The sequence below is a fragment of the Terrapene carolina genome, unplaced genomic scaffold (genome assembly GCF_002925995.2).
Source record: "Terrapene carolina triunguis isolate 2854851 unplaced genomic scaffold, T_m_triunguis-2.0 Scaffold68, whole genome shotgun sequence".
Lineage (NCBI taxonomy): Eukaryota > Metazoa > Chordata > Testudines > Emydidae > Terrapene > Terrapene triunguis.
In genome coordinates, this window is record NW_020664419.1 from 80996519 (window position 1) to 81009769 (window position 13251).

General features: G+C 48.1%; 1 protein-coding gene across 3 annotated transcripts in view; it reads right to left on the bottom strand.

Annotated features, from left to right (window-relative positions):
- Positions 1-13251, bottom strand: part of AGBL3 (ATP/GTP binding protein like 3) — a 54431-nt gene that overhangs the window by 12255 nt on the left and 28925 nt on the right. For all 3 annotated transcript variants that reach the window (XM_029910850.1, XM_029910848.1, XM_029910849.1), the window contains one exon: positions 2774-2842. In XM_029910850.1, coding sequence (XP_029766710.1) covers positions 2774-2842 — 69 coding nt within the window. The remainder of the gene's footprint in view (positions 1-2773; positions 2843-13251) is intronic.

Genomic DNA, 13251 nt, shown 5'->3' on the forward strand with positions numbered 1-13251 from the left:
TGACACCATCGGCACCACAAAGAAGGAAACCAATAACCTACTTCATGCTACTATTGTTCAGAGAGCTCTCTGTAGACTAAAGCAATGAAATAATTCCAAACATCTTTTACAATTTTACTTATCATACACAATGGGAGTCAATAAAGGGAAAATATCGAACAGGCTTTTATTTATCTGCACAAGAAAAAGCATCATGTTTGAAAACAGTTTCTAAACACAATCTAAAACACCGTTTCTCTAAACCAATTCTGAACAGTTTGGACGAGATTTTTTTTTTTTTAAATAGGAACCTAAAGTTCGGCATCTAAATAACTGGCCTGAATTTTAAAAGTGCTGAACACTCAAAGGCGCCCATTGACCTGTATGGATGCTGCTGGCACTCAACACTTTTGAAAAACTGGCCACTTTATGTAGGTGTTTACACAGGGATTTAAGAGCACAACTTAAAGCTCTTATTTTTTGAAAATCTTGGCTTTAGAGCTAGATTTTCAGTGACCAGGACCCACAATAAGAGTCTCATTTTCAAAAGAACTCAGCTCCTACGAAATAAAGAATTCAGCATCCAACATACTGAATTCTTTTGAAAATCTGACCTCAATTGTGGAGGGGCTAGAGTTGGGGGGCTCCTAGTTGTATCAAGAGGAGGCCAAAGTGGGATGGGGAGAAAAACACAAATATGAGATACCATTTTGAACTTCAGTATCGGACATAGGCCTTGAACTTGTAAGAGATTCTATGCTGATGATCCCCTGAGCCGGCGCAGATCCCCACTGACCACCAACAGAATAGTATAAGTAAAATGGCAGACATTGAGAGCACTCTGATTTTGTTGCACAACAAGGCTTATTCTAATAACAAAAGATCCAAGATTCTCTTTCCTGCTTTAGAACTTCATTCCCATGTTCCCTGCACACACTGTGCAACTCCATCAGTTTTACTTTCTGAGTAAGATGTATCTGGGAAAAAACAGGAAGATACACCATGCATCCTTTAAATCAACAGACAGGATGGAAGCTGCACTATGGTTAGAAATGGGAAGTCTGAGACAACAGTTGATCAATACCAAAAGTGTATTAAGTTCTAGATATACAGTGCATCATTAATTACTATTTTTTGTATTCTGAAAGAGCCCACAGTATACTAGGTGCTGCCCCCCCCCCCCCCCCGAAAGACACAATACTTCCCCTGAAGCTTTAGGGCTTCCATTCTAATGCTCCAGTCCTGCAAACACTGCTTTGCTTCTCATATCCTGCGATATAAGCAGCAAATCAAGACTTAAAAATATCCCAGTGGCTCTGAAACAATTTTTAAGGTGGGGGTGCTGAGCTGCACCCCCTCTTGCCCCTGTCTGCACCCCTCATTGCCTCAGGCTGGGGCCAGTGGGCCACAGCTGGGGGCGGTTGCAGAGCGCCGGGCCGAGGACAGGACAGAGCCCCGGGCAAGTGGCCAGGACCCCAGGCTGGCAGCAGAGCCCCCTGGACCGGTGGCCTGGACTGGCAGCGGGCTAAGCGGGGCCGGCAGACAGAACCCTGGCTGGCAGGGGGCTGGTAGCTGGTACCCCAGGCCGGCAGCGGGCTGAGCGGGGCTGACAACCGGGACCCAGGCTTGCAGGGGGCCGGTACCCCAGGCCAGGAGCAGAGCCCCCCGGACCAGTGGCTGGGATCCAGGGCCGGCGGCCGGCACCCTGGCTGGCCAGGGGCTGGCAGACAGAACCCCAGGCTGGCAGCAGAGCCCCGAGGCCGGCGGCCGGGACCCGGGCAGTGTGAGTGTCACTGAAAATCATCTCGTGTGATGCCTATGGCACGCTTGCCATAGGTTGCCGATCCCTGGTTTATTTTATGATCACTCAGCAGTGGTCTTGTCATTGATATGCCAGAAGTCCAATTCTATGCCATTTCAACCTAATGGTAAAATTCCCATGGACTTTAAGGGGAACATGATTGGGCATGTGTATTTGTCTATAGTGTACTAAAGTATTAATTTAAACATGCTATTTGTTATAAGAGAATCAGATTTTATATCCAACAATGCTGACAGTGTGCTTTTGACACAATTAAACACAAGAGATGCTAGCTTGGTCAGTTAATAAACGCTAAGTACCATGTTACTTCCTTTGAAAGGTAGGAAGGTATGTGAATTGGCATCACATATCATGAATAGTGCAAATATTTTGATATTCAGAACTCTGGGCTGAAATGGTTTCTAATATTATTTCGAACCATCCATGCCTTTTTCTCTAGAACCCCAATAACCCTCTTCTTTCCCTCCTCTTTACAAGCCCCAAAATGTTTGATAGGATTGATGGAGAAATGTGAGAAGAGTGTAACATTTTAAAGGACTGACAGAAATCCCCATAGGAAGGAAATCATGGAGAGAAAGTTTTTACAGAAGTAGAGGGAGAGTAGTAGGTGGCTTCTGAGGTCAGAGGGGATCTGGTCAAATCCCCTACCCCTATGCATGTCCCTACAGAAAGGGTGAGGCTATCAAATAACATGCTAGTGGAGACTGAATGTTAGCATCTTTGGCCTCTCTCAGATTCTTGGATGTTGATATCTTCCTTTCACTGGAAACCTGTGACCTAAGATAAATACATTTTACAGTAAAAAGAAGTGATCTTTTTCAGATTAATTATTGTTGTTTTATCACAACAGTGTGTCCAAACTCACTCCTTCTGAATTATGCTGCTCATATGTTAGTCTCTGGTCAGATAAAGAACAACTTCCTAAGCTGAAAGAAGGTACCTCCATAGTTTAGAGTACTGAAAAGCCCTCACATTTTTGCTTCCAGTTCCTCTGTTCTTAGTGATGCTGTGAAAATTCTCTTCCAACGTTTTGGCTTTTCTCTAAATGGAAAACAATAAATAATCATCTTAACACATAAGGGAAAATACTGCATCTCAGGAAAACGGTGCTACAGAATACTAGGGTTCCAATGTTAAAAGCATGAGATGTGGGCAAACACCTGAAGATCAGTGCTTTCCTCTTACCGTTCTAGTCACAAAACAGTTATGAATCCCGGACACAAACATACCTCAAACTGGTAGCAGGCCCCACTCTTCCTCATCTCTGCATACCTGTCTTGTAACTGTTGGGATCGAGGGTGGGGGGTGGTCTTGGTGGCACTGTTGCCACTCTTTTGTAATTCCATAACATTAATATAGGGGTTCCGGTAGAGGGAGCTATGTATATGTAGCACAGAGCACAACCCAGATTGTGAGGCATCTGCTTATCAATCTATTTAAACCAGTGTTCCCCAAACTTTTTACCTCACATCCCCCCTTACCCCTGTCTGCGCCTCCACCCCCCTGGAGCCAAACAGCTCTGGGAGGAGAGGACACAGACAGGAGTAAGGAGGCCGAGACTGGGGTGATCGCTGGGGATGGGGGCGGGAGCAGAGCAAAGGCCGGGGGCCGAGGCCAGCCAACAGGTCCCAGGGCCGGCAGCCACGGCTGGCAGCCGGAGCCCCGGGCATGGGGCTGGCAGCTGGGTCGCGAGCCAGGAGTGGAGCTGGGTGGTGCTCCCTCCCTGCCCCCTGTGGGGGCTGGTCCAGGCCCCAGCTGTACCTCCCCCCCCCCCCGAATGTTCCTCACGCCCCTTTAGGGGAGAGTGCCCAATAGATTGGGGACCTCTCTGATCTAAACCATTAATAAAACCCCCAACACTACAGTATACATACACCCCAAAAAGGCATATCATGGAGAAAGCTGTTAACTGATTACTATTTTTTCTTTAAAATTTGTGAGCTATTTTAGTTTTCTAGACTTGGTCAGGCAAAGTGTGGGTGAGGACTGCATGCAAACTTCCCCCCAGGGCAGTTGGACAATGTACTTAAATAGTGACCCAGGATATCCCTGGCAATTCAAGTCCTAACCCTCTTCTGACAGCTTTAACAAACAATACAAAATTCTGTGGCCATTTCTTCAAGGCCACAAGAGAGGATGTTGATAAGATCACTGATCTTGTCACTTAAATTAGTAATTGAACCCAGATCCTCAGAGGAGGCACAACATACTGGATCAGCAAGTGCTCAAATGGTAGTAATTTTTTTTCCAGAAATGGTGATTTACTATGCTTTACAGATCTGGCAAAAGTTATTAATCTTCCCCAAGTAACAGCTTACACAACAGTTTACTGTTTCTTGCTACTATCATACATATGGTAGAAATGATAATCCACACAATGTACAATGTGCACAACACATTTTTAGTCTCGTTCCACATCTCAGCAAAGATTTATTAGCAAATGGCATGGTGAAAGGTCATATGAATAGGATTTCATTATTTTGACACTATATACTACACTATGTGTTAGCAGAATGTGAGGTGAGGTCGGAAGTAATTAGAACTGAAATTCACCAAATAAAGGCCTGATTCTGTGAAGTGCTGAGCATCCTCAACACCCATTGACTTTAGTCTTTCACGGGTGATACTCTGTATCTTGCAGTATCTTTATTGCAACATCCTTACTTTTTTATTGGTTGGTTGCTTGCTTACTGGCTGATTTGCAAAGTAGTAATTCACAATGCAGTCATTAGTGCAAAATGTTAAGGTTCTAGTGATCCTCCTAATTCTGTTGGATGGATAAATGCTACTATAATTCACTGTCTAGCATGTATATAACCCCTGAAATAATCATGCCCTACCACTTGCTCTTGTGTATGTTTTGTATGGTTCTTTTCCAGTGTTTCTAGATAGGAATTCCTCTCTTTCTTTGTTTTCATGCACTTCTTCTTGGATTTTACCTAACAACAAACCAGAATTTATATGGATGAGAAACAGCAGCACCTTACATTTCTATGAAGTTCCACTGTCTTGGGTAACTGGGGTCTGGATAAAAACAGAGTCATGTCCCCCCAATGTCTATTATTTTCATTGAAAATTTCCTCTATTGCCTGAAATCACAGTTATCCAAAATGATTTAGTGTCCCCCATGACATTTGGATAACCAAGGTCATACTGTAGTGCTTTGCATCCTGAGCCCTCGGGTAAACCACAAATGTGTGTGTCCTGGAACGAACTTTTGTGGGCGTCTATATTAGGGGTGGGCAAACTTTTTGGCCCGTGGGCCACATCTGGGTGAGGAAATTGCATTCAAGGCCATGAATGTAGGGCTGGAGCAGAGGGTTGGGGTGCAGAAGGGAGTGCGGGGTGTAGGAGGGGGTGTGGTGTGCAGGAAGGGGCTCGGGGCAAGGGGTTGGGGCACAGGAGGGGTGCTGGGTGGCTGAGGGGGCTGAGGGCAGGGGGTTGGGGTCCATGAGGGGGTGCAGAGTGAGGAAGGGGGCTCAGGGCAGGGGGTTGGGGTGCAGGGAGGGGTGCGAGGTGCGGCAGGGGGCTCAGGGCAGGGGGTTGGGGTGCAGGAGCGGTGTGGCAGGGGGCTCAAGGCAAGAGGTTAGGGGGCTCAGGGCAGGGTGCAGGAGGGTTGCAGGAGAGGTTCGGGGTGTGGGCTCCAGCCCGGCGCTGCTTACCTGGAGCGGCTCCAGAGTGGCTGCGGTGGGCAGCGGGGCTAAGGCGGGCTCCCTGCCTGCCCTGGCCCCGCACTGCTCCCGGAAGCGGCCGGCACCACGTCCCTGTGGTTCTTGGGGGGAGGGGGGCAGAGGGCTCCGTGCGCTGCCCTCGCCTGTGGGTACCTCTCCCGAAGCTCCCATTGGCCGCGGTTCCCCGTTCCTGGCCAATGGGAGCTGCGGAGGGTGGGTGCCTGCAGGCGAGGCCAGCGGGTGGAGCCCTCTGCCCCCCACAATCAGGGGCCGCAGGGACGTGGTGCCAGCAGCTTCCGTGAGCGGTGTGGGGCCATGACAGGCAGGGATCCTGCCTTAGCCTTACGGCACCATGGGGGTGGCAATCCCGTGGGCTGGATCCAAAGCCCTGATGGGCCAGATCCGGCCTGTGGCCCGTAGTTTGCCCACCCTTGGTCTATATTAACACTTGTAAAGGTGTTATCTAACTGCCAAATCACTTGAATCAGTTAACTCAGGTTACAACAGGACCACAAAAATACTCAGTGGCTTTTATAGTCAGCACAGGAGTAATGCTGATGGAATCAAAGTCAGCCCTCCTTGACTAGAACCATGGTCTTTTTTGGGTGGAATCAAGGAGAGGAATATATAAAGATACATCATTGTACTTTGCTATCATGGGATCATATAACTGAGTTTGAGCTTTACTGGTTTTTTTCTTTTTTAATTCAGGGGAGGGATTTTTGGTAAAAAAGCTCAGGTTTTGGGGAAGATTTTTCACACTGCTTTCAGCTGGCTACTCCCCACAGCCCACCAGTCTTGGGTCACTCATTAGGATAAACATGCATAATGCTAACCGGATGGTTGGAGGTGGGGCAGAGGGAATGCAGAGTTTGAAAGTGTCAGGAAAAATCCAGTTTATTTTTGTATAAATCAGTATTTGCTGGTAAGTCTAGAATCTGTTTTAAATTTTTAGTCAGCTGGTTTTAACATGTAAATATTAATTCTTCACACCCACAATTGGAAAATTTTGACCTAAATATTTGGACATCTGGATTTATAATTCATAAGTGGATAACTCTTAGACTGAGGTTAAAGATGGTAATTCTTTGAGGAGGCCTGCAGGGCACAGAAATGCCAAATAAACTCCCACATAAAAGACGTGGTGGATCAATCTCTGATAAGAAATAAATCTGATTAAATCAGAGTTAAAATAGTCATGGTAATTACACAGGACTAATGGTGTAATTTATAGTACACAGAATACATTGCTTGGTTTCTTTTGCATGGAGCAAAGAGGGGTGGAAAAGCTTTAGTTTTAACCAAACATCATCAAAACGACCCAAAAGTTACAGTCATCCAAATGAAATCATAGAATCAATCAGCCCAGTCATCCAGAATGCCTATGTGCATTTGTTTTTAAAGGATTTTAGAGGCAGGCCACTTTTGGTATATAGGTTTCAGTTTTATAGCTTTCCTTTTACTATTTGTATTATGTTAAAACAGAAAGCTATAATAAATGGAAACTGTCAGGGTTCCATCCCCACTCTGAACTCTGGGGTACAGATGTGGGGACCCGCATAGGGTGACCAGACGTCCCAATTTTATCGGGACTGTCCCGATATTTGTTTCTTTGTCCCGCGTCCCGACCAATGTTTGGTCGGGACACTGGACAAAAAAGAAATTTAGCCCTCCGCTCTGGCGCTCGCGCCCCCCCCGCCCCGGCTCCGCCCCTCCTTCCCCCATTGGCTCCCTCCCCAAATCCCCGCCCTGGCCCTGCCTCTTCCCCAACCACACAGCATTCCTCCTCCCTCCCAGGCTTGCAGCATGGCCGCGCAAGCCTGGAGGGAGGGAGTGGCGGCGGTGCCTGGATCCTGGAGCTGGTGAGTCAGCTCCGGCACCCGGGCACCGGGCAGGCAAAGGGGGGCTGGCAAGGGAGGGAGACGGGGAGCTCAGCTGTGAACCCCCCCGCTGCGCCAGAGGGCTTCTGCCCGGGCTGCTGCACCCGGAGCCGGGAGCGCAGCCTGGAGGCTGCTGCAGCCCTGCAGCCCGCGGGGCAGCATGGTGGGTCCAGTCGGGGGCAGCGCGGAGCGGGCAGGGGCCAGGTGGGTGGCGCGGGGGCGTGGGCCGAATCCCTGCTGCTGCCGGGGAGCCCCGCGCTTCTCCCTCCCGCTCGCGGCTGCGGCTCCTTCCCGGCGGGATGCGCCCCCCGGCCTGCCCCGGGCACATGCGGCGCGCGTCAAGCTGCTCCTTCCCGGCGGGAGGGAGACTAGGCGCGGGGGACGCGCGCCGCATGTGGCCGGGGCAGCGGGAGGCGCGTCCCGCCGGGAAGGAGCCACAGCCGCGAGCGGGAGGGAGAGGCGCGGGGCTCCCTGGCAGCAGCGGGGATTCGGCCCCTGCCGCCCACCCGGCTCTTGCCCGCTCCGCGCTGCCCCCGCCCGGACCCACCGTGCCCCACATATGCCCGTGGCGGGCTGGGGGGAGGGAGGCTCCGCTGGGAGGGCAGCACGCGGGGCCGGGGCCTGCTAATGCCCCAGGTCCCTTTAAAACTCTTTTTTTTTTTTTTCCCCCCCCCCCCCTTTTTTTTTGCTCCACCCCCATCCCGATATTTTATACTGCTAATCTGGTCACCCTAGACCCGCATGAAAGACCCTCTAAGCTTATTTCTACCAGCTTAGGTTGAAAACTTCCCCAAGGCACAAATCCTTTCCTTGTCCTTGGATCGGTACTGCTGCCACCACCAAGTGAGTTAGACAAAGATTCAGGAAAAGGACCACTTGGAGTTCCTGTTTCCCTAAAATATTCCCCCCAAGTCCCTTCACCCCCCTTCCTGGGGAGGCTTGAGAATAATATACCATCCAAGTAGGTAACCAAGGTGAGCAGAGACCAGACCCTTGGGTTTTTAGGACATTAAAAACCAATCAGATTCTTAAAAAACCAGAACTTTATTATAAAGAAAAAAGTAAAAGAAGCACCTCTGTAAAATCAGGATGGAAAGTAATTTTACAGGGTAATAAGATTCAAAACACAGAGGATTCCCCTCTAGGCAAAACTTTAAAGTTACAAAAAAAACAGGAATAAACCTCCCTCTTAGCATAGGGACACTTCACAAGCTAAAACAAAAGATAATCTAACGTATTTTCTTCCTATTACTTACAATTTGTAATCTTAGATGCTTAGTTTAGGTATGGCTTTGGGAGATGTATTTTTCCTGCCCTGATTCCTCGCTAACCCGGAGAGAACACAGAGAGAGAGACAAAACAAAAACCTTCCCCCACAGATTTGAAAGTATCTTCTCCCCTTATTGGTCCTTTTGGTCAAGTGCCAGCCAGGTTATTTGAGCTTCTTAACCCCTTACAGGTAAAGGAGGGATTTTATGCTACCCTTAGCTGTATGTTCATGACAGAAACTTTAGTGTTAACTGAAAATTACTAATAATGAAAGTAACTCCCCCACAAAAGACTTAAAGGTAAAAAACAGTTTTGCCCAGTAGGAGAGGATTGAACATCTGAAGTACTGAACACTAATCCTTCATGCCAAGGGCATAAACCCCGATTCAAAAGAATGGTTAGGTATGTACTTAAATCCATCTCTACTCAGCAAAGCAATTCAGTTAAATATGCACTTAAGTCCCATTGCCTTCAATGCAAAGTGCTTTGTTGAACTGGCACTATAATTGCAAATGCTGCCCTCCAAAATAGCTACTGTTGAGGGTAGGAACAGCACTGTGTTAACATCACTTAGTGCTAGAATCATGACTGGTGCATGTGTTCTGGAAGGAAGTGCATCATCTGAACATTGTGAGACATGAGCACTTAGCATTCGGGAATGATGACTGACACATCAGCACATATGTAGGCACCATGAATTCTCATGCTGAATGCTGGTGGCATAGAATCATAGAAATGTAGGACTGGAAGGAACCTCGATAGTCCCCTGCACTGAGGCACTGAGGCAAGACCATCCCTGACAGGTGTTTGTATAACCTGTTCTGAGACAATGACACAGATTCCACAGCCTCTTGAGGTAATTTGTTTCAGTGCTTAACTATCCTTACAGTTAGAAAGCTTTTCCTAATGTCTCAAATAAATCTTCCTTGCTGCAATTTAAGCCCATTGCTTCCTGTGCTGTCCTCAGTGGTTAAGCTGAACAATTTATTACCTCCTCTTTATAACAACCTTTTGTGTACTTGAAGACTATTATCACATCCACCCTCAATCTTCTCTTCTCCAGATTAAACAAACCCAATTTTTTCAATCTTTCCTTGTAGGTCATGTTTTCTAGATCTTTAATCATTTTTGTTGCTCTTCTGTGGACTTTCTCCAATCTGTCCACATCTTTCCCAAAGCGTGGTGCCAGGAAGTGGGCACAGTACTCCAGTTGAGGCCTTATCTGTGCTGAGTAGAGTGAGTGGAAGAATTACTTCTCGTGTCTTTCTTACAATGCTCCCACTAATACATCCCAGAATGATGTTAGCTTTTTTTGCAACAGTATTACATTGTTGACTCACATTTAGTTCGTGATCCACTATAAAAAAATGGTTTCAGAGTGGTTACTAACCTTCCAGAACTGTTGTTCTTCGAGATGTGTTGCTCATGTCCATTCCAATGTAGATGTGTGCTCGCCCCGAGCACCACCACCAGAAAGTTTTCCCTCAATGTTATCCGTTGTGTTGGCTCTGGTGTCCCCTTGAGTCGCGCCTTCATAGGACCAGTATATAGGGCCAGTATATAGGGCCCTGCCACCCATTCAGTTCCTTTTTGTGGGCTAACTCCGACAGAGGGGAAGGCAGGAGACAGCGGGTTGGAATAGACATGAGGAACACATCTCGAAGAACAAGTTACGGAAGATTAGTAACCATTTTTTCTTCTTTGAGTGCTTGCTCATGTTCATTCCAATGTAGGTGACTCCCAAGCATCTGTGCAGATGGAAGGTTCAGAGTTCATTGGCATGCTGACTGTAGAGCTGCTTGGCCGAAATCCACATCATCTCTAGCTTGCTGGGTGATGGTGTAGTGTGATGCAAAAGTGTGGACTGATGACCACGTTGCTGCTCTACAGATGTCCTGAATTGGAACTTCCGCCATAAATACTGCCACCAGTGCTTGAGCTGTTATAGAATGGACTGTCAACGGAGAAGCTAGGACCTTCACTAGGTTGTAGCATGTGTGGATACAGGAAGTGATCCATGATGAGATTCTCTGGGCCGAGACTGGACAGCCTTTCATTCTGTCCGCAATGGCTCTGAACAGCTGGACTTCCGAAAGGGTTTAGTCCTTTCTATATAAAAGGCTAGTGCACGCCTAACATCCAACGAGTGGAGTCTCTGTTTCTCTCTGTTAGTGCGTGGCTTAGGACAGAAGACTGGTAGAAAGCTATCCTAGTTACTATAGAATTGTGAGACCACCTTTAGCAGGAAGGATGGGTGTGGCCGGAGCTGTACCTTGTCCTTGAAGAAGACCATGTACGGTGGCTCAGAGGTAAGAGCTTGGATCTCTGAGACCCTTCTGGCAGAAGTAATGGTGATTAGGAAGGCCACCTTCCAAGAGAGGTAGAGCAGAAAGCATGCTGACAGTGGTTTGAACAGGGATCCTGTTAGCCTTGCCAGCACCAAATTGAGGTCCCAGCGCACTGCTGGCTGGTATACCTGGGGGTACAGCCATTCCAGCTCCTTAAGGAATTGGCCACAGACTGAGTTTGAGAAGACCGGCCAGCCATTCACCTGTGGTTGAAAGGCTCAGATTGCAGCTAGATGGACCCTTATGGATGACACCGTTAGGCCTTGCTGTTTTAAATGGAGAAGGTACTCTAAAATGAAAGGCAGTGATGACTTGGTAGGTGAAACACCCTTTTGTGCTGACCAAATCGAGAATTTCTTCCATTTTGTCAGCTAAGTGCCTCTAGTAGATGGCTTTCTGCTCCGTAAAAGCACCTCGCGAATGGGCATGGAGCAAGCCAGTTCTGCTGGGTTCAGCCATGGAGCTTCCATGCCGTACCATGATGTAGACGGCTTTGATTCTGAGAGATCAAGTCCGGAAACAGGGGCAGGCTGATTAGTGTGTCCACCGAGAGATCTAGGGGGGTGGTGAACCAGTGCTGACACAGCCAGGCTGGGGCTATCAGGATAAGACGTATCCAGTCCCTTCTGACCTTCAGCAGGATCCTGTGTATGAGAGGGATGAGAGGAAATGCATAGAAGAGTTGGTCCGTCCAAGGGAGGAGAAAGGCGTCTGTGAGCGACCCTGAGCTGTGGCCTAGGAAGGAGCAGAACTGAAAACACTTTCTGTTGTACTTAATGACGAACAGGTTTACCTGGGGAGTTCCCCATCTCTGGAAAACAGTGTTCACGTCTGGGCGGCAAATGGACCACTTGTGATGGTTGGAAAAGGTTTTGTGAGGTGATCCACTAACTCATTCTGTGACCCTAGGAGGTAGGAGGCTTTGAGGTGGATCGAATGGGCTATACAGAATTCCCATAGGTGAAGTGTCTCCTGGCATAGGGGAAAGGAGCACGCTCTACCCTGCTTGTTTATGTAAAACATTGCTGTTGTGTTGTCTGTGAGGACTGACATGCAGTTGCCCTCCAGGTGGGGTTGGAACACCTGGCATGCTAGGCGTACAGCCCTCAGTTTCCTCACATTGATGTGTAACGAGAGCTCCTCCGGGGACCAGAGGCCTTGAGTTCTGAGGGTCCCCTGATGCATCTGTGATGAAAGACATTGATGGTTGGGATCTCAAGAATGGGACTCCTGTGCATACTGTCCCTGTGTCCAGCCACCAAAGCAGGGTGGAAATCACTGACGGGGGAAGTGAGATCACCTTGTCCAGACGGTGTTGATCTGATATATATACTGACGTTGGCCAAGATTGGAGAGGTCTGAGTCACAGTCTTGTGTGCTGCACCACATAGGTGCATGACGCCATATGCCCCAAAAGCTTTAAGCAGTTTCTTGCTGTAGTGATGGGGTGACTCCTCAGGCTCTCTGTGAGTGCCCATAGAGCTCTGAACTGGTTTTCCAGGAAAAGGCTCTGGCCTAGGCCAAGTCAAGGACCACCCTGATTAATTCTATTCTTTGAATCAGGGAAAGGATGGATTTCTGCATGTTTATCAACAGCCCCAGGTCCTGGAAAGTTGACTGTATTAGCTTTACATTTGCCTCCACCTGGGCCTTGGATCGACCTCTGATCAGCCAGTTGTCTAGGTAGGAGTAGACCTGAACCCCTTGTCTCTTGAGAAAGGATGTGACTGCCATGCACTTCGTGAACACACGAGGAGCTGCTGGTAGGCCAAATGGGAGTACTGTAAATTGGTAGTGCCTGTGGTTTACAACAAACCATAGGAACCTTCTATGTCCCCAAAAGATAGCAATATGGAAATAAACGTCCTTCAAGTCAAGGGCAACGAACCAGTCCCCTGGATTCAGAGAAGGGATAATGCAGGCCAAGCAGGCTACGTGGAACTTTAGTTTCTTCATAAATCTGTTGAGGTTTCAGAGATCCAAGATCAGTCTGAGGTTGCCGTTGGCCTTTGGGAATAGGAAGTAACGGGAGCAGAACCCCTGGCCTCTTAATTCCGGCAGAACCTCTTCCATTGCTCCTGCCCTTAGGAGTGACTGCACCTTCTGGGTTAGAAGTTTCTTATGAGAAGGGTCCCTGAAAAGAGATGGGTAGGGAGGGTGGGAAGAAGGGGAATAACTGAATTGAAGGGTATATTCCACTTCTATCATGCATAGTACCCAGCGATCTGAGGTAATGAGCGCCCACACACGATAGAGGTGGGATAACCAGTCGACAAACTCCA